The sequence below is a fragment of the Dermacentor variabilis genome, chromosome 2 (assembly GCF_050947875.1).
Source record: "Dermacentor variabilis isolate Ectoservices chromosome 2, ASM5094787v1, whole genome shotgun sequence".
NCBI lineage: Eukaryota > Metazoa > Arthropoda > Arachnida > Ixodida > Ixodidae > Dermacentor > Dermacentor variabilis.
In genome coordinates this window covers 137,833,229-137,855,781 of record NC_134569.1, presented here as the reverse complement: position 1 = coordinate 137,855,781, position 22,553 = coordinate 137,833,229, and the positions used below count along the sequence as shown (strand labels likewise).

General features: G+C 40.9%; 1 protein-coding gene across 1 annotated transcript in view; it reads left to right on the top strand.

Annotated features, from left to right (window-relative positions):
- Positions 1 to 7,824, top strand: part of RhoGEF3 (Rho guanine nucleotide exchange factor 3) — a 438,348-nt gene extending 430,524 nt beyond the window's left edge. The window contains exons 17-18 of the mRNA XM_075682109.1: positions 416 to 493; positions 3,744 to 7,824. Coding sequence (XP_075538224.1) covers positions 416 to 493; positions 3,744 to 3,949 — 284 coding nt within the window. The 3' untranslated portion in view covers positions 3,950 to 7,824. The remainder of the gene's footprint in view (positions 1 to 415; positions 494 to 3,743) is intronic.
- The last annotated feature ends 14,729 nt before the right edge of the window (positions 7,825 to 22,553 follow it).

Below are 22,553 nucleotides of genomic sequence, written 5' to 3'. Positions count from 1 at the left end.
CGTCTCTACAGTTCCTTGCATGTAAAGCGAGCGTGACTACGAGGCTAATGATTTTGGGAAAGGACATCGCCTTATATTTTAATAAATGCGGTGGTACGTAGTCGGAGCCTCATGTTACTGTCACGCCTACAAAGATACTAGGTTAGGTAAATAACAGCATGACTCACATTCTTGTGTTACACATGGAGCATAAATAAATTAATTCCCTGTCTCTACACTCGTTTGTTTCCTTTCTTACCTTGTGTCCCACCTTGTCCCACTGTTTCTGCCAACAAATTATTGGGCGGTAGTCAGCGTGAGGTACAAAAATATCATCAGGGAGTCCAATAACCAGGAAGTTCTTGGTCATCAGCAATGGGCATGATATATATATATATATATATATATATATATATATGGCCTTGTTCATTTTCAGGCTATGTTGTGACTGAGAGTGCAAAGAAGTCTGCGAAGATGGCACTCAACAACAAGCTCAAGCCAAAACGTCCGAGGGGTATGTGTAGCCCCCAGTGCTTTTCTTGTTTCCGGCAGAGTGCTCAAGTGGGCTTTTCACCTTGGAGAGGATAAGCAGTTAGCACAACTTAACTGAAAACATTGCGCTTGAACATGTCGAATACCCCTGTCACATGGACACCCGTAAACTCCTTTTAACTCCGTCATCTTTATCTCGATGGAGATCTACTCGATATCAAACGGTCGCCCTTCCGCTAAGGGAGTTTAATGGAGCTTTTGGTCAAGGGAGATCGGCTGAAGGGAGTACTTGTGTGCCTGTACTTGTTGTTGTAAAACTGACAATTTAATTTTTGTTTGCATTAACATTAATGTCATGTGTGTTTAGAACATTCTATTGAATTAAATAAATCTTCAAACACAATTAAGCAACAGTTATGCTTGCTAGTGCACAATACTCTCGACCTAGGCCACTTGGTGCCATGTTTTTCTCGTCTTTCAGGGCACTTACACGAACTTGACAGAATCGGGTCGAGTCAGCTCGTCGGGCTGGAATATGCTTGTCGAGCTTCTGTGAACACCAGCCGGTTCGACTTAAAAAATGTCGAGCGGGCTGAGTCAGCCGACTCGTTTGCAGCGTGCATGTAAGCGCAGACTGGTCTGGCCCGCCAGCACCGAGAGTTGCGCGGGAACACTGCGACGTCGCGATTTATGTGCCGGCAACGACATTAGCATCAGGACAAGGCCAAGACAAGGCATTGTGCAGTGCAACCTCATCATAGCGATAAGACCAACGAAAAAGAGCTGTTGTAGATGGCAGCGGAAACCGGAAGCCCATTTCAAACGTGTCGATGTCTTGGCTCGACACTGTGTGCTGTCATTGTCCAGACTCGTCGAAAGCGAGTTCATGTAGACGTGGTCATGCCGGGTTCAGTCAGCCCGATTTCTGACTTGACCTGCTTGTGTAGAGTTCGTGTAAATGTGGCCTTTGTCGTGCTAGTCGTGCAATGGTCGGTGTGGTCACTCATGACTGACACCTGCACAGTAGACAAAAGGAAAGCTCAGGAGGTCACCGTGCACGAAATGTAGCATTTTAGTATAGTTGGCAGCAGAACACAGAGCCAACTTGTCATGCCGCAAATGAAAACACAGATAAGCACAGGGCGGCTAGCGTCGCTGTCAGCCCTGCTATGTTTAGTGAGTGCACTTTGATTTTTAACAAGGTATACGTTTTTTGCATCAAATATATTTAATAATATTTTTTATGGAAGGAGTGTTAATTATAATAGCTACAAGCGTAATTAGAAGTTACATTCTTGTACATGTACAAAAACCAAACAGCACTGAATGTGCCTCTGGCAGCTACTTTTAAGAACTCCTTATTTGCCATGTGATATGACCACATCTTCCTTGAGGTCGAACTCCTTCTAGGAAGTCTCGCGCTAGCTTATACTAAAGGAGTTTGTGGGTGCCCATGTGACATGGGTATAACTGGATGTTTGCTCCAATTATAATTTTTAACTCTTTACATCCATTTGAAATTGCCAAAATTTAAACAGGTGCTACAATCTGGAAATTCGACCATAATTCACTTAACTGGTCAACTGCTTTGATGTAACTATACTCGGATCCTGTGCAAGATTGTATGTTGCTCTTTTTTACTTTTAACATGATCACTTTTCTCAAAACTTCCATTTCAAGATTAGTTGCAGTGATTTCACTGCCTGCCTGAGCTTTAAAAACAATTAAACACATATTGAAATTAGCCGTATGATACCATTGTTACTTGATGCAAATTTGCTTTCTCTGTCCACTGTTTAGTGCAGCATTCTTTATTTTTTCTGTGATAATTGGAACACTTTTGCTAAGACACCTGGGGACACAAACACAGTATTTCGCTTAACTTTTTTCTCATTCTCCCTCTGCTCATAAAAAGGTCACATAAGCTATACCAAATACAAGTAACCTTAATTTCATTGTACTAACAGGGCAGCACTCATCACAATTACTCATCTTCATCTCTTGTTTTGCTAACTCATTTCTTCGTGCTCTCTTGTTGATTGCTCATGTAAAACGAAGGGGGGTGGGATCCTTGTCAAGCTGCATGCTAGCAGCTTTACTTCTTCACTCACCATCCTCTGTCAAGTACATGGAAGAAATGTGCACAGTAATGCAGTGTTCTGTACTGTACTACCACGCACTGCACGACACAATACTGAGTCACATCAAGTCCACACAGTGCAGGAAAGGGCTCATGCTAACCAATCAGTAACGAGGGCCATCTGCTTGTTCCAAGAAGGAAGTGTGGCTTGCCCATTGTGTACCGCTGACCCTCCTGTGAAGCTTCTATGTGGAGGGCGTTAAAGGGCCCATTGCAATGAAATTTCACTTTGGCTAAATTTGTTATAAATGAGTAGCATATACCACTGAACCAATCTTGGTAAAGCCAGCACAGATCTGGACTTTAAGCGGCACTTAATCAGATGATGCGTTTACCTGGTGGTGTCGCTATGACGGTAAGTCCCAGCATGTTGTGTCTGGGATTTTTCGGCACGCCACGGGTGCCGGGCGCTCGATCTGGCTTGCGTCACCAAGCTTGGTGATCTACAAAGACCAATCGGAGCATGAGGTAGTCCGACCGTCTCGACCGCGAGAGGGCTTGCTGCAGCAACTTGCGGTGGCCGCTGTGTCTACACTATGCAGCAGCGTGACCTCCATGATTGCAAGGGTGTGCCGTTGCGATGTTGGAGGTCATGTGTCACTTCTGGTGAGCGTTAATGACAGTATTTCTTTTCAGTTTCAGTAGCAAAAGCGGCTGTTCTTGCAAGCTTTTCATGACGCTTCCACTCATACTTTAAATGTCAAATTTTTCACAAAAGCTCATCTATATGTACATTATTTTAAACTAGGCTTTTTAAGCTGTCCACAATTTTATTGCAGTTGACATTTGAGCGATGGAAAATGAAGGAACCCTCTTCTGGTTCTTTATTCTAAATGGCTGGCATGAGCCATAGCTTTCTCTCTGTTACACAGAGTTTTGCAAGACTGAGCATAGACAATGCCACGCAACACTGCACCACTCACCGTACAACTTTAGAACACGTGCCATACGCTGAAAGACACACACATCACACCACACCAGAGCACACGCTACACATTGTTAAACAGGGGCCACGAGGAATATGTGCATTACTCTGACCTCATGTTGATCATTCTTGCAGTACCTGCTCTTTTGTTCCATGTACCTTTCTTTCATGTGTTCTTGCACCCACTTTTCGTGTCCTGTTTTGCAGCAAAACTTCCCAAGGGACCACGGTCCCAGCATCCCGATGTCGCAGTCGTGGAGATCCTTCTTGACCCACCTGGCCCAAAGCCCCGAACTGGAAGCTTGCCATCAACTCTGCATACCAGCCATCACACAGTTTCAGCCAACGGCTTGCCAAAAAAGAAGGGCTCGGGCTGGTTTCATTTTGGAAGTGGCAAGAAAGTGAAAAAGTAGGGTGTGTGTGAATGTTGATAAGAACACTCATAACTTTTTGAATACAAATCGAATACTAATAATGAGGAAAGTAAATGAGTTTAACATTGATTTAGGTATTGAGTATTTGTAATTGTCCTTGAGAAGTAGAGAAAAAGTGAAACGTGAAGTTCGGCTGAACGAAATTGCATTTGTCAACTTTTTCAATGTTGTTTGACTGACAAAGGTTTGTCAGTGATGCCACACTAAACTAAACATTGTGCGACTTGTGTCAGTAGTAACCACTCACTGCAATCTTAAGTACACAAATTTACAATTGTTAACTGCACTGACGAGGTTTATATCCGTGGCCTAGCTGGTTATATGTTTATCGTATATTATTTATTATTTTATTTAGGATGGACTCTAGGCTCTAGGCCCAAGTTATGCGTGAAGTAAGTGGAAATTGTGGATTCAATGCATGTGACAACGCTGGTAATACATGACACACAAATTTACATGTCAGGGTCTTTCACAACAACATGCAGCAGCACTGCAGTCATTCATGTCTTAATTGCACTGATGTCTCAGAAGTGTGTCATGCTTAATAACTAATAAATCTAGGCGTACGAAAGTTCACTCACTGATGCAATTTGCAATTTATAAATCTGTAATTTGTTCTTTTAGGTTTTCGTTTGCAGACAGGGACAAACTATTAGTCCATCGTGCACACATTTAGGTCTATTAATTATTCAATGATAGCATCATCTGCTACCTTGTTTTTTTTTTGTTACGGGCTGTACAGTGCAATAAAGCAGCTAGAATTGTTGTGTAATAGCCTGTTTCTAGGCGTGTTAACAATACTGAATGCTTACACTTCGAATTAGCATTATGGGATATTTTCATTTCACTTATACGTACATATATGTGCAGATGTTAATTGATCACTGCACTGTGTACACATTGAAGGGTGTTGACTGCAGCAATTTCACATATATGGAAGAATGCACAAAAACCTGGAAAGGCATTATAAATTGTAAGACAAGAAAAGTGAATTAGGAACTTTGAAACTTAAGTGAGGATACCGTGTAAACACGAAAAAACGAAAAGCACCTTCTCTTCTGTTTTGTGCTGGAAAATAACTGAAGCATTCTATATCTATACCAGTGTAATTTGTCTCTTTAAATGAGTTACTCTGATTGGTGGCAACTACAATGTTGTCAAACCATTGGCAACACGTCCACATTAATCTATTCAATGAACTAACTCTTGCAATGTTTATCAAGTCAATCTATGTTAGAAACAAAGACAAGATATCCTGCAGTGAATAATGTCACTCTATTTTACTGATGATATAGAAGGCATTCGATGCTCAATGAATATTGGCCGATGTGCCCAGAATAAACGAGTCCATAAAAAAATATTTGATGTCTCCACATACTCAGGGCTTTGAGAAACACGTCGGACTTTTGAGTTATCATTGCTTTGAATAGTAAATGAGTGGGTGGTTTACTGCCAGCAATGTTGTGGCGCATGTTGAAAGTTTGGAATGCAGCTTTGAGCACCTTGTGATTCGTTATTGATGGTGCTATTGCTAGAAACTGTTTCCGTGGCGCCGATCATTTATTCCTCGCAATCAGAGGCAGCTTACCATCAGCACTGTTTCCCTTCATTGCAAAGCGAAACAAAGGCAGTCCAAGTACAGGTGGAAAAAGTGGGCAGAAATGCAAATGTCAAACCAAACAGTGTTTGATGTTTGCATACCAACCCTTGATGTGACTGCGTGTAACATTTTCACACTGACTAGCCTAGTTCATATTATTGACCAAGTTGTGGTGTTTAGCATGTGTGCTTGTGGAATACCAACTCGCGTCTGATATTCGATTTGTATTCAAAACCTCGGGAGTATTTACAGCTCACCTTGCCAAAAGTGACACCCACTTCTCCTGTCATGCCATCAACTGTCAGGTGCACCATTACACCCAGTGCGCGGTGCATTGGAAACCTCTGCAGCTTCTTATTTATATTTCTTTTCATTTTTATTTTGCAGGAAGGTAGGAGTGACTTGTAACTATATTGTAATTTGCTTTCATACATGCACACTGTTGAGGTGTGGTGTAAGTCTGCGGCATATTTATTGTACGATCAAACTATGCAGATCTGTTTGCCAGCGATAACAGTGTCTCCGTTAACAGGAAACAGCACTTGTTGAAGTGCCCGAACTTTGCAGCCATGAGACTCGAACATCTTTCATTTTTGGTACTGCCGCTGACGAAGGATCGAGTGTTTACACTAACTTTTGCGATAATCATTTTCAACAGTTTAATCCTGCCAATCCAGGGACTATGAGGGGACCGAAAGACATGTAACTCGGCAATGGCCAGTCTGCCTTGCAGATTGCTGTCGCCTTGTTGCTCTGTGGCCAATCGAAGTGGACTTCAGAAATTCTGGGGTCTGCACGATTGGAGTAACAGCGATATAAAATGTCTGCTCACACAGGAGGACGTATATTAGTCAAGGTGCTGTCCCCTGGTAGTGTTGTGCGCGGCTTTGCTCGACCAGCTGTTGCTGTAAATCTTTACTGCCTGTCTGCCGTGCCCCCTGCACTGTTCAATCGCAGGTATATGACCTTGTATACTTTGCCACGATTGTCGCTTGGGAGGCAATAACCCCGTCACAGCGTTGGCATCTGTAGCAACAAGAACGTTGTGTTTCCTCGTGCACGCACTCGAGATGTTGCGTGTGCTCTTCAGTTAACATGGCTGCCCACTCGCTTCCCTACTGTTTGGTGTGACAGTATCCCACTGTGCCGAACTTAAGAAAATCAAGGCCTGTCGTGTGGCAGCGCTCACCAGTTCGTCCTTCTGGCGTTTCGTCGCTTGCATCGCGCAGACTCGCTGTGTGAGCGCTCTATGCATTGGTTTGCCCGCAGTAAAGAAGTGACAGTTTTTTAGCTCTCCGGAATAAACTCTCTGTGTGTATTCATGGGCACTCGTGCTAATACTGTTAGTTTGTTACATGTGCCTCAGTCATTCTACCCATTTTCGCTGGCTACTCTCACATGGTGGCTCCTTCTTGTTGTTTAAAGAGTTTTATGTATATAACTGCTTGCGTGGCAAATCCTGAATGTTCTTGTATAACGGCCTAGTCTAGACGAAACAGCCAAGGCAGTGCATCTTGTTTATTGCATAATAACTGTGAACACACACACACTCAGGCTACTTTATTTGTTTGCGTGCTGATCACAAATGTATAAAAAGAAAAGAATAAAGAGAGGCATTGTTGTTGCTGGCGTAGTGAAAGTCTGAGACATGTTTATGTACAGGTTACAACTCACTCACGGGTTTCCAGTCTGTAACATTGTTGCATCCAGGTGTTGTCTATAGGTGGTTGTAAAGAGTTTTTCCTGCATATATGTAAATGTCATGTTACCTTACTGAGACAATGACTTTCATTGCATCGGTGTGCTGCTGTGTGAGATGAAGCGCACCTCCCATCTTTTTTTTTTTGGAAGCGTTGCCAATCTAGACCAATCTCGTGGATTGTTGGATTGTTAACAGCGGGTCGGAACTTGTTCAGATGTGTTCTCACCTTCTCCGAATGGCACAATCTCTCGTGTGTATAACGTCTTCCAATGACGGGCACCTGGGGTAGCCCCAGAACAGCTAGTCTACGGCAGGAGGGGGGAACGGGATATTGGGCACCTGAGTCATGGCGCAGCGCAGATGTCCCTAAGCCTAAAGCCCCTATTGTGTCAGACTCTGTGTGTGTGCGTGTGCGTGCATGTGTATAATTTGGGCCTTTTGTAAAATATGTGCCTGTATATTTTAAATGTGTACATACTTTTATATGTTTCCACCATCTCTAGCATGTTGCAGAGTGTTTATGCATGGAATAAATATATGTTTACATTTATGCGCCCTGTTCATTTCATTTATGCCCTTGAATTTTTTTGTTCACATTGCAACCTGACTAGCCATGTGCATAATTGCAGCAGAAACTGTGTCAAACACGAATTAGATGAGTAATCACATAAAAGAGTTACTTGCTGGATAAGTTATTTTGGGGTAACTGAGGTGGAACCAGCTGACCGTGCATAAACACAAGTCCCATGCACATAAGTTTACTGGTTACCTCATTTACTGAACAGTCACTGCTTGGGAGAATAATATGTAGAAACAATTTTGACTGCAGCATACTGCAGATTCATTACCACTGCTCTTCAAAGCAACTCTGGCAAGATTGAAAGGCTTGAAAGGCTCAATTTTCCTTCCTAAAGCAGCTCTCCTCAAATCAGTAGCTCATATTCCAAATGCATCATTAATTTTCATAAAAAGGAGCAACAGAGACATCTGGAGGGCGAATAGTGCCAACTTCTTGGAAAAGGTGCATTGTTTATAGTCATACACAATACGCGTACAGAAGCACCGAAAGCAAGAAACAAGATTATGAGGAACCATATTTGCCGCTGACTGTTTTCAATTAATTTCTTGAAGCTGGTTGCAGTTTCTCAACATACCCATTGTACGCCCCTGATCTGGAACACAAGTGAGAGAATGTTCATGTAGTATGTTTAGTCTTAATTTTATGGTGCCAACACCTTAGCATCTTTCCAACTCTCTTATTAAAAACAATGCTCTACAGAAGGGAGCTTTCAGTGACCGTGCATGAACACTCCATAAAAACATTGCAGCTGTGTTTATTCAGATGTAGAAATTCTAAATTCACCTCTCCAACACTAACTGCTTTAGAAGCCACCATACAATGTGATACACTGCACTTTGCAAGCTGTAACACACTTTTTTAAGAAAAGGTAGGTATACTAATGCACTTTTTTGCAGTTCAGAGGCTGAATTTATTGAAGCGTGCCAAAGCTGAAGATGAAGTTGGAGAACACCCAAGATGAGAACAGCTAAGATGAACTGAAATGGTTTTTATTGCCCAGCCAGCGTTATTTCTGTCAAAAATTGGTTGCACTTGCATTCTCCGCAAATTACATTCATGCACTAGTTACTAGAACCTTTGAATATGCTTATCTGTGATATACTTCAGATTCCCAGGATCCCTCATTGTATTAATATCCAATTTGCTGACATTTTTTTTTAGTAACACAAAATTATTTCTGCGTCATATTTTAGATGGTTTACTAAGCCATCTGCAATCTCCAGACAAGCATCATCATTGTGACAGATTCTTCACAGTGTGAAGAAAAGTCTCGTGTTGGTATTTTTTGCCCAATGCTAGACTGGAATTTTTCTCTGTGGCAGCTGGTTTTTATACGCATTTTCTTGGCTGAATTCATGGCAGTGGGGTTTGCACTACACAAATTCACCAATTACGTCAGCTGTGATAATCACTGACTTTTTATCTTAATTTGTGCTCATCACTAACTGCTTCTAGTGGTTCTCACTTTAAGAGGGCGCTTCATTCATTGGTACCTAGATACTGTAGAAGCTTCCTACCTGGTCGCAAAGGATAATATTTAAATCGAAACGAAATGAAATTGGCAGATTCCTTAGCCAACGGGAATAGGTAGCCCGATTCTTCCATATTGTCCTTTGTCTGCTTATGCCACGGCTGCTCAGTTTCGTAGGCATGTCATCGTTCAAGCAGTGTCAGACTTCGCACCGACTAACTCCACAAATTACCGTCTTTTATATACCTGGCACAAAGAATTTCGTCAGACACGTAAAACATAAATGTCCATCGTGAAGCTATGCGGTCGCATACTGACACTAAATTTCTATCAACACAGGTCTGGGCCGATTCCCTCACCACTGTGCTCATCCTGTGGTGAGCTGAAGACGATATATCACTTCTTTTTGTTCTGTAGACGTTTTACTATAATAAGAGAAAGAGTATTGTAAACTCCGCTATGCAGCGTCGATGTAAATTTGTCCATGCCTGTGATCCCGTCTTTTGGAGCCTCTATTCTTGGTTTCAGTGACAGAAATGTTTACTCAGCAGTTTGAAATTTTCTTAGCAAATCCAATCGATTATCCTTCTAAATTGATTCCCAATTTGTAAATTCGGCATTTGGTGTTACTTTTTTTTTTGCTTCCACCTGCACACTGCACTTGTTATCTATAATTGGAAATTTCCATTTTTTTTTATTTACCCTCTTAACTGTTTCTCTTAACCACCTCACTCACGACCAATGCTGCTCTGTAGGTGTGCACCAGAATTATTCAGGACAACAACAGATGACAGGTTGAGATGGAAGAGGAGGATAAGAAAGTTAGGAATGACAACATGACCCTTGCTCCATCTATTTAACATGTGTCGGCTTATTACATATTTTAGTGCAGTCGACAAGTAAACGAAAACGTGGGTGACATTTTTTGTTTTTTTGTGGAGAGATGCAGTGACCGAGTGGTATTACTAGGTGCAATTACTAGGCTTCATGTGACCGACTCAAACCTCGGAATATGATGCCTTACAGTCAACATTGTTCGAACAAAGAAACAATTAACATCAAAGCCTCACTATGTTCCATCTTGCTAATTTCTTCCAAGTTTACTCCATGTACAAATTGAAGTGAATGGATAGGCCCTGCGAGCTCTTGTCGACAGTGGAGCTTCAATATCAATTCTAAATAGAAGCTGAGCAAATGCAGAAGACAATCACAGGCAGATCAGTCCTTGTACGAGGTTATGTTAGTCGTAAAAAGGAGCACTGTAAATGCTTAAGCTTAAGGCTAAAATACCAGTTGTAGTACATGAAAGTTCTTGCTTTGGTGATAAAAGACATCGAATATGACCTTCTCTTTCACCCAGATATGAAGTCGTTGAGGCTAAACATTAATTGGGAGTCTTAAACTGTCTTAAAGTTAAGCCCTGATGAAGATAATTGAAAATGTTTGACTGGTGTAAACCGAATTCATAAGACGAAGAAAGGAGACAGTATTCAGAAAATCTACCTAAAATTGCTTCGTTTGGGAAGCTGTCCTCCTGGTACCATCAAGTTCGAAGTCCTGTTTAAACTGCAAGGCACTACTATAGTATGAAAAAAGCCATACTACCTATCGAGAGAAAAGAAGACATGGCTAAAGGAGGAGCTACAAAAGATTTTAGACGTAGTTATCATCCATCTATCTGTACCACTGTTTGCGTCAGCAGTCACCATCACTCCCAAAGAAGACGGTAGCCTCAGACAGTGCACTGACTAGAGTGATTAAGAGTCGGATGCAGTTGATCTGGTCCCAATGCCTCGAGTAGACAGCATCATTGACAAAGGAAGTGGATGTATAGAACAACGGAAAGCTGGGCTAGTTGGTAAAGATTCATTATGCAAAAAGGTGAGACGTGCAGACAGGACACAAGAGAAGTGGACAATACGAACGGCGTTCGGGTTCACTTCTCTTGTGTCCTGTCTGCACGCCTCACTTTTTTGCATAAGTGGATGTACAGTCAACAGCAAAAGTTTGCGGGATGCGGTTTCCCCTTCAAATTTGAATTCCTGCACTGTTAATGCATGACACTTCGTATTTAATGGATCACTGTGTGGGTGGCGAAGGCTACTACATGCTGGAACATTTAATTCGAGGCTGTGTGACCACGCTTTGCGAGAATTCAGCTTCTTGGCAGATCCTGCATCCCGTAAACTTTTGCAGTTGACTGTACCTGCTTTTCTAGGATAGATCTGTGCAAAGGCTTTTGACAGGCGCCACTCCAAGAAGAAATCAAGCAACACACTTTGTGACTCCAATTGACATTTGTGAGTATAATTGTCTTCCGTTTGGTTGCGAAAACTCGCCCAGCTGGCGGGTTTAAGAATATGGTGGATACTGCTTTGAACCCTTTTACTGGTCGCTTCTGCAATGTATGTATAGACGACATCATCGTATATTTTAAGAGTGAGCAGCAACATGAACATATTGCCTATCTTCTCACTGCCTGGTAGGAAACCATACTAAAGGTAAATTTCGAAAAGAGTGAATTTTTGAAAGAACAGTATCTTTTTCTGCTTAACTATGCGATGGTAATACCAAAGAGTCTGTGCTGTGCATCGCTAAGCTAGTGAAACCATCTGACATACACTCACTTAGCATGTTTTCTGGACTAGCCAGCTGTTTGAGACTGCTACAAATACGTGATGCTTAATAAGGTTGACCCAAAAGATATACCATTTAGCTGGACAGACGAATGCGATTGCGCATATGAGGAGCTGGTGCAGATTATTTCTTCTGACCCTGTGCTTTGCCTTCCTTCCAGACCTTTCACTTCCATTTGAACTTAATGCAGGTGCATCTCATTATGGAATGAGAGTGGTTCTGTATCAGTGAGACTTCACCTGGGCACTCAATCAACAGCTTCATGTGGTGGGTTACTAGTTACACTTAGACCAAAGCAGAAGCAAACTTACAATGACCCGAAGACAAGCCTTTCCTGTCCTAAAGACCGTTCAATACTTCCACTCCTACTTAGAAGGAACAAAATTCAAGCTTTATACTGATCATAAAGTACTCACACACCTTTGGAAGTTGGCAGAACCGAAAGAAAAAATCGCAAAGTGGATGAACGAGCTTTAGCAATTTGACTTCAAAGTCAGTCACCATCCTGGGGTTTCCATGAAAGATGCTGATGCTATGTCAAGTTTGGCAGTCATACCTGTTGCAGTTCACCAAGAAGCAATAAACACAGAAAAAATTTTTGGAAGGAACTGAAGCACTCCAGCCAACAGTGAAAGGGAAAGTTGCAGTGTTTCCCACCCTAGTGTTGAAAAACTTGGACTTCTATCATAAGAGCCCTCATTCATGTGGACATGACAGATTTTGGAGAACTTATATGAAATAGCAAATTTACATGGCCTTACACGATAGGATACATGAAGAGGTATGTGCAGATCATGTCAAGAATGTCAGCTGAATAAAGTGAAATTTAAGCAACCAACACAATAAATGCGTGGAACACTCACGGACACTATTCGAAATTGTCCACTTAGACTTTGCTGAGCTCTGTATGAAGTCTAAAGGTGTGAGAAAAATGCAAGCTATCCTTATGTGCGTGGATGGGTGCACAAGGCTGGTAGCAACAAAGCTAGAAAGAGGGGATGCCAACAATGTGAGCTCTCTGCTCAGTCACAAAATGTTTGACTTGAAAGTTTTGGAATTGGATTTGATTTCGGTCCAGCCTTTCAAATTCATTTAACTGCAGGAATAGGCAGAACAACTTGGAGTTGCACTAAGATTCACCACTTCGTACCATCCAGTAGTTTATCAATTTGCAGAACGGACTATTTGCGACCTGAAGCAATACATCAGTATGTACACAAAGCTTCCGGGAAGATGAAAATTTTGTTTTGAAGCAGCCTTAATAATGTTTACTTCTATCTTGAAACGAAAAAAATAAGACAGAGGTGCTGCAGAAGAAGCTGTCCTAAACAGCTTGACAGAGCTGCAGCCCCCATAATCTAGGCAGTAGCGAAAACAACATACAGTGCACCGAAGTACATAAAAATATAAAATTGCACATACCAAATGAACGGCACAAACCATAGATGAAAAAGTGTGAAATATATATTTTCCATTACATTTCCCTCAACCCCCCCCCTCCCACCCGGGAACTACGTTTAAGGGGAGACGCTCCTTTAAAAAACAATTTTTAAATGTTTGTACTAGAGATATGAAAATCCGCCCACTTATAGAGCATTACAAGCAGATTTCAAATATGTCATCAGTTTCTGTGTAGCCGCTATAGTTTTATAGTTGTGTCCTACACAGTGGCAAAATAGAGCAATGTTGTGGGCACTTTATTGTGTAATAAATTGTCCCAAGGAGCTCTCTACCATAGCTTATTTAGCTCTTTGTAGACTGGTAAGTGCCGATGTCTATTCAAACAGCATCTACAAAGACTGCAACTATGAAAAAAAATTTGAACGCTCCAACTAATTTTTTTCACAATCATACAATTGCATGAAAATAAACTTGTACATTTATAATTGTTTTATAGTAACAACATTTGGTTTATGTACACTTGAAGATATGTACAGTGCTGATACCTACTTAGCAATATCTCCCAGCAGTAGTTGCGAAAGTACAAGGTTATATTTCAGGGAATTGAGAAAACAAATTAGTTGAAATGCTCTTATCTTTTTGCATAGTTCCAATAATTGTACACACTGTTTGGCTAGATATCAGCACATTGTGATCTACAAAGAGCTAAACAAGCTACAGTATGATGAACTTTAACAGCTATACAAAAAGTAATGACAGTATTGAAATCTGCATAGAAAACTCTATACTTCGCTGAATTTTGAAACCTCTAGTACAAGTAATAAAAAAAAAGTTTTTTCGAGGAGCGCCTCCCCTTAAACAAGTTGAAATTTGCACGCTGATAAGTATTTAGGAGAGGAGGGAGCGCATGTTGTATACACCCCATTTCAAAGTTTACGGGAGATAAAGGCACTGAGCAATCTACACTGTGTCTTGTAGTATGAATTGCTGCATTTTCTTGTAGCTGAGCCAAATTTCATAGGTTTAAATTGTGTTAATGCGAGAGCATGAAGGGCCCTGTGCCACAGAAAGTCCGGCGTTGGCATGCGGCAGTGACCGCCTTGTGAGTGACAAATCATTCCAAACCATGCATACCCAGCTACACAGGCCCTCCGTGTAGCGCAGAGGCGTTACTGAACTAAATGAATTTCTCAAAGTAAAATGCATCAGAAAAATTTAAAAGTATGTCTTACACACAAACTACGGACATAATGGCGTCGGATTGTAATTTGAATATACGAGAAAGCGTAATTCTGTTACGCGGAAACACAAACACAAACCCCTTTTCCAGTGTTTTTACCATTCGTAGAGCCGCGTGCCCGGTTCCTTGCAACACCATCTAAATTGCGCTCGCCTCTGTGCATCCGCAGCCCATGCAAGAGGCCATGTTTCTACCAGAAAGCTCGCCTTCGTGCATAGTGTGTGCCACCAGCGTTTCCCGGTAAACATTACGATTACATAAGCTGCAGTTGACGGAAATCATGAGAAGCAGTCAGGGATCTTTGAATGCGATTGGATTCTACTTTTATAGGTGAAGCTTAAGCGTGTTGCAATGTTTTTTATTCTGTTTTAACTATTGAAATATACTCAGACAATGTTTGTACATGTTATAATTTTTATTACGGCTAGGGGTTTCGAGAAAGAAGTCCACACTTGGTGCTCTATAGGGTGCATTATAAACGTGTTGCAGAAATCTTTTTGTAGCCTATGAATTCGTTCTAAGCTGGAGTGGGTAGCCATACCCACACTAAATGACTAATTAAGGTGAGGTACAGCAGAAAGTTATCCAATAATAACTTAATGAGCTTTGAAAGAATAGATCTAAGACAACCTACTATGAAATAAAACGGCAAGTTACACAATAATAATTTTATATGCTTTGGAAGAATATAACTAACACGACCTACTATACCAGTAACTTTATAAAGTTTTGTCGGAAGATTGCTGTTTTTCCTGTGACATACTCGCAAAGCTCACAACACCTAAGGGTTTGAAATTAACTACAATCTTCATCTCTTGCAAATTTAATACAGTACTCCGATGTAGAATAGCTGGTTTGTTTTTTGTTGAAATATAACTGCTTTAGTTTTATTTTCATTTGTTCACATATATCTAGCATCAGCCCATTCTTGAAGTGCTTTGTGTGATTGCATTCTTCTACTGGCTGTGCTAAGTCATGTCCTGAAAAGAAAATGCTTGCATTGTAGGCATAAGTTATCATTTTAGCCATGGGGCTTTTACTATATCATTAAGGTATAGAGTGAATAGTTGCGGTCCTAATATGCTATAATATGCTCCCTTAGCTCATCACAACCGCTTGTACACAGCTGGTGTAGGATGCCCACCACTCTTTATTGTTAAAATGGAAAACCAATGTACCTTCTCACTGATGTGTCCCTGGGACAAGACAAAATGGTAGAGCTTACAGGAACAAGGAGGACAGAAAAAGTCAAGCAAATTAGTACAACGAAATTATTAAATTTTGATAAGAAGCAAATCGTGACGATATCAATGCTGGAGGTAGGGAACTTTGCTCTCATGAGAAAGGGAATATCAAACACTGGCTCTGCATGTAGATGACCATATAGTGTGATGAAAAACGCAAGTCGGCAAGCTTCATCTTAAAGACTGTCTGGTATATTGGCACGAACGGAACTGAAGAATTGGCCTCCATAGTGAATGTGTTTAAGCACCATCCCAAGCCCAGGAACAAGGGATTAAAACAAAGTTATTGGCAGTGAAGTGTGCCAAAGCAGAAGACAAGTTGGAGAACACTAGAAAGCACGGGGCGAGATGGAAGAGGAGAATAAAAAGTTTAGAAATGGTGACATGGTGCTTGTTTCATCTATTTAATGTGTGCAAGCACATTAGATGCATGATGATTCATTTCACTTGCCATTCTTCTTTCAGTTCAATGGCATATCATGGCGATAATGGAAGCACAGCAGCATCTGAGTCATTGAAAGAAGGTTAAGAGAGTGAAATATTAAATGGATAATTACAAAATACGAGCCTAGGCCTGATGCCAGCTTTTCACATCGAGTTCAGAAATTCCACGCTGCTGCGGCAGCAAATGGTATGAAGATAGAACGTTCCCACTGCAAGAACGAATGCGTGCCATTCTCATTTTTGTGTGAGAATGATCTAGTCGTAAGAAAGCACTCCTCTTTATCAATCATAAACTACGACTGACATTTGGCAACCGCAAATGTCGCGTACCTTTAGTAATGGTTTCAGCTTGATACTGATTTTTTCTGAGCGTAATTTATTAACCTTTCAGGAAAAGTTCTCAAGGCGGCCCATAATGGCATGTGAGAAGTCTACAAGTATGAATTCATGCAATGCTCTAAAGCATTGTAATACATTTTTCCAAATAGCAGCCTGTTGAACGGATGACACAGCAATGTTGAGGCTTTTGCGATTGTAATAGTACAGTGTGTCAGTATAATTTTCCCTGCACTCCTGTGAAGTCCTCAGACAAAATACCCATACCTGGTCTTGCGCACTTTCATAAGGTGCTTATATGTGCGGGGGCAGTTAGCCTTTTTCCTTGTAGAGTGGCACAGACTTTTTCCCTTGTACAGTGGTACAGCTTAGAACTGCACAGAAAATTACAGTTCTAAGTGCTGTGGTAAATATTCAGTGAAGTCTTAAATTATTAGGTAAGTGCAGCAGGAATGGAGGACAGTTTTCAACATGGTTTTCATGCTGGTGGATGTCGGAAATTTGTCGTAAGATTCAATTAGCTACTAAATTAACTAATATTTCCAAATTATGTTGTTACCTTACGAAGACAAATTTGCACTTTCAGAAGTGAAGTCAGTCAGCTGTTTTCTAGATGAAGAAAAATGTAAAGGAGCCAGTGAGTAAGACATGTCCACTTGGTGTATCTTCCAAGACTAGCATTAGTTTCAAGATATCTGTCTGTGAACTTGCTGTGAAATTTATTGCAGCTTTACCAAACGTTGTAGCACACTACTACAGTCCAGTCACAAAAGACAACAACAACACGCCCATCATGCTGGCAGTGCGCGAGCAGTGGAGTCGACAGAATCAGGCTTCTGCCTGATTGAGTGAACTCAGCTGAAGATACTATAATTTGTGGGCTCAAGCACCAGCATCTGTCTGGTCTTTCTTCACCCACAATGTGTATTTATTACTTTTTAGAAGATAGTAGAAGCTGTATACAGACATAAGAGTTGCTCATATGGCAGGTAAAAAACTAACGTGGTTTTTGTTAGTTTTGGCTGGCCAAATGCCGCGTGTCTTTGTCAGTTGTGCGGCGCTACCCGCCAGGCACAGACACCAACACAATACTGATCACGGGCCAGCTGGGATACATGGCTTTAGCTAAATGATGTGAACAATGTCTATGTGTAAGTGAGCAGACATTGACTGAGGCAACCCAATAGGTCATGTCAATGACTTATAGTAAAATGTAATAGGAACTGTTGAAGCATGATAGTATATAGATTTCCTGATAAACTAACTCCTTCAAGGCTGGGAACATCAGAACATAAGGGAACCAGAAGTCTAATGGGTATCTGTGTGACAATGATTGCCCATGCTTCCTTGAAGCATGCTCTGCAACAGTATTCTCCTAGAAAACCTTCCTCATGCACTGGTCAATGTGCGCTAAGAGGAAGCTTTACCTTAGGAGCTCCTATCTAACCACACGGGAGGAAGAAATCATTTGGCCCAGTACCCACCGCGCTAAGTTTAGTGAGGTTTGTTGCTAGTGGCTGCAGGATGCACATTTCTTGTTTAGGCTGTCAATATTTATACAAAAATTGCTGGAAATCGCAATAAACTCAGTAACAAGTCTGTAACTCCAACATCATAATTTTTAGACGTATTGATGTATTATACACTGCTCTCAAGTCTACCATGAATTTGCAAGTAGGACTTTTGCAATACTTCTGTAAACACTATAACAATTACGCGAAAGCTGTAAATTTGTATAGGAAATTTGTCCAGTTTAGAAGCTGTTTATAGAACAGCAATATTTGTTTTTGGTGCAAATTTATGGACTTGTAAACTTCATGCTTCAATTTTTTTAAAGCTTACCAATTTTTGTAAAAAGTATGATGTCTTAAATAAAAATTCTACATCCTACATTAGCTAGAATTTGACTTCTTTGAAGTGCAACCTGGTAATCTGGTAAGCTTGAAGAAGGTTTCATCAAAAAACAATTACAAGCCCTTAATGCTTGTACTTGTAGGAATGCAATTCCTAGAAGTTTTGTAAGTGTGTAGTTGGTGCTTAGGCAGCATGGAATGTGTCATGGTCATCTTGCAGATTTGCCATCCATGGGTACCATGCTATAAACCACAAAATGCCTTTGATGTTCATGTTTGTTGGCATCAGCTACTGTCGAACATACCAACTCGGGGCAGCAGAGCAATAACATTAATACATACAGTGGTCACCTTCATTCATGGACTACGTCTTTTGTTCTCCTTACTACACAAGGACTTATGCACTGTTGTTTTAACACATTTTCATTTTCTTGTGTTTGTAGTGAATAAATTTTTACCATAGCAATTGACATACTTACATGGGCACATACCTGAATACTGGAAGATGTATCCAAGAACTGCAGCGCTTGTGGTGGCATCTTGTGGTAGTCTGGAATAGGGTGCTGGCACACTAGTATGGATATTTTTGTGTTGCACAACTCTTTTTGAAAGAACAAGATAAAGAATATTTTAGTGGTAATTGTATCACTGCTGACACATCTACATTAACGAATATTAAGTACAATGCAGCAGGCCATGGCAATAATTAAGAGCTATGCATATTTTGGTTGAACACAGTGTCGTAAAATATCAGGACCAGCACTGATACTTATGTTTTCTGGTATATTCGCCTATGAAAGCAGCAGCTTTTTTTTTCTCAAGAACAATGTGTTCTTTTTCCTTTTGGCAGAGATGTTTACTTAGCAGCCAGATTTAATTGTTGTAACCAATAATGTGGCATGGGAGTATTCTGGTAAGTGGTTTGATTCGCCAAAGAGCACTTACAAAAGTCGACAGTGCATCAAATGCTTATTGCTATATTCTATATATTGTTAAAACTGTCATCGTTATATATGGGTTCGACTGTATGATGGCATTTAAATTGGACAACATGCACTGAAAACATCATTAAAAATGCTAATTGTATGCTGGATTACTACTTCTGCAAATTCTATGCCACTCCCTCCTCATGAAGACTGGTAGTTTACAAAACCTTAATACGACCAAAGATTAAATAAGCTGCTTCTGTATGGGATCTAGTGCATGAAAAGCTAATCACTGCCCTGGAACTTATGCAGAATAACTTGGCTTGTTTTATGCTCTCCAACTATGATCGCACTGCAAGCATAAAAGCCATGAACGCCAGCCTTTCCCTCCTGTCTTTAGCAACTTATTTAAACTTTTGGCAGCTGAATTTATTTCATAACATATACCGCCATACTTTTCTTCACAACAAATTTATTCTACCCGTGCAGTGCATTTAGCACCCCGTTGATCATCGTTATAAGGTAGGCATCACAGTCTCTAAAACGAAAACATTTCCTGGTTATTTTTTACTGTTCACAGCAATTCATATGCAATGTCATCTGCAAACCTTCGGTTTGCAGATGACATTGTCCTGTTTAGCAACACGGGGGTGAGTTACAACAAACCTTAACAGAGAGTGTAAGAATGTGGTTGAAGATTAATATGCAGAAAACAACGATAATGATCAATAGCCTGGCAAGGGAACAAGGGTTCAGGATAGCCAGTTAGCCTCTAGTGTCTGCAAAGGAATACGTTTACCTAGGTCAATTACTTACAGGGGACCGTGATCATGAGAAGGAAATTTTCAGAAGAATAAAAATGGGTTGGAGCGCATATGCCAAACATTTTCACATCTTGACTGGAAGCTTACCATCATAATTTAAAAAAAAAAAGTGCACAATCAGTGCATTTTACCATATATTACCATATCAGTACATATGGGGCAGAAACTTGGAGATTCACAAAGAAGCTCAAGAACAAGTTAAGGACCGGTGCAAAGAGCTATGGAACGAAGAATGTTAGGCTTAACGTTAAGAGACAGGAAAAGAACGTTGTGGATCGGAGAGCAAACGGGGATAGCCAATATTCTAATTGACATTAAAAGAAAGAAATGAAGCTGGGCAGGTCACATGTAATGCATAGGTTAGCTAACTGGTGGACCATTAGGGTTACAGAATGGGTGCCAAGAGAAGGAAAGTTCAGTCGAGGATGGCAGAAGGCTAGGTGGGGTGATGAAATTAAGAAATTCACAGGCGCTAGTTGGAATTGATTGGCGCAGGGCAGGGGTAATTGGAGATCGCAGGGAGGGGTTTTTGTCCTGCACATAAAATAAGCTGCTGCTGATGATGATGACAATGACAGCAATTGAATAGAACTGCCTTCACGTTGACATAGCATCTAGCTATTAGTGATAATCAAGGTTCTCACAATGCACTAGCCAGCATTGCATACAAAAGCGTTACTTGAATTTTTTCATTGTTATTATTACTCACTGCATTTTGTTCTGTCTCCTATTATTTGTATTTTTCACCCATTCCCCTCAAAATCCTTTGGGCCTCGAAGGTAAAAAAAGAAGTGCATTTCATGGGGTTCTATGTGCGTCTGAACAGTCATTGGCTTTAGCTGTGAACTTATATATCTGTGGCAACAAGTGACATTCTCATCTACGTGCACGTATATAAGTATATGCACGCATGACTATGTGAACATGTAGCCATGTATGTGCGTTAATTCTTTTTAGTACTGATATTTGACAGTACCAAATATCCCAAACTTCTCGAAGACACTTATAACTTCAGTCAGACACTCTTTTCAGAACACAAGGTATGTGCAGTGGCCTGTACAAGCTATATAGTAGCTGTTTCACAATAGAAGTCAGAAAAAATATTCAATATATTTCTGCGATTCAAGAAAGGTAAATGCTGATTATGTGTAATGACAATATACTAGACCAAATGCTGAATGGCATGCCAAAGTGAAATCTGCAATATATATGGATGGATGGAAACAACTTTATTGTAAATCTGGCAATGTTTATAACGACCCAGGCTCAGGTCTCCCATGAGGGGACTTCGAGGCCTTGCCTCGTCATTGCCTCCCAGGCCCGCTGGACTGCCCACTCTTGTGATTGGAGGTTGGAGCTGCGCAGAACGGCGGCCCACTTAGACGCAAGAGCCTCCAGAGCTACTGCCATTTCAGCTGATATAACAGGACACTCCCACAACATGTGCGAGAGCGGCGCTCTAGTTGCCTGACACTCTGAACACACACACACACACACATGCACACATATGCTGCCCCTTTGGATGTGTGCACTTTGCCGGGATGGGCTAGCTTCTCTCAAATTAATGTTTAGTTTTGGGATCACATTAGCAAACATTGCGAAAATATGAAAATATCTGTTGCAGGAGGTTGTCTGTGTGAATGTGTGTGTGTGTGTGTGTATATATATATATATATATATATATATATATATATATATATATATATATATATATATATATATGTGTGTGTGTGTGTGTGTGTGTGTGTGTGTGTGTGTGTGTTCCAACTGGATCATTGTCTCGACACCATAAAGACATAATTATAATTAGATTAGAAACTGTCAAAAACCAGCTGTGACAGATTATCTAATTCCAGTGGTAAGCTGAATTTGCCGGGGTGCTCGTTGAATAAAGCGATAATTTGAATAAATGGAAACTTAGGTTTTAGCAGCTAGGATAGTTTATTGCACCGATACACGCACACACACACACATATAGTCAAGTTTCTCAATTTTCCTGTACCTATATCTGTCGAAGCTTTCTGTCAGCTGTCCTGGCTTGCGCAGCTGTAGGTGCAACCTCATCGCAAATCGCGACCGAAACGCGCAGCTAGGGATCTATCCGCGCGTAACGGTTCTATAGCGACCGGGGATGGTCACACATGAACGCGAAATTCTTACGAGCGCCTTGTCGAACGGTGTCTGACTGAATGAAAAGTGGCTTTATTTTTTTCACCAGTAGTTCATCTAAATCATCGTATAAATGAAACAGTTTCGCAGGTGAGTAAACGTAACCTCTTATGAAGAATAGCAAATTCGGCATGCATGGGTCTCGTCACCGGCGAG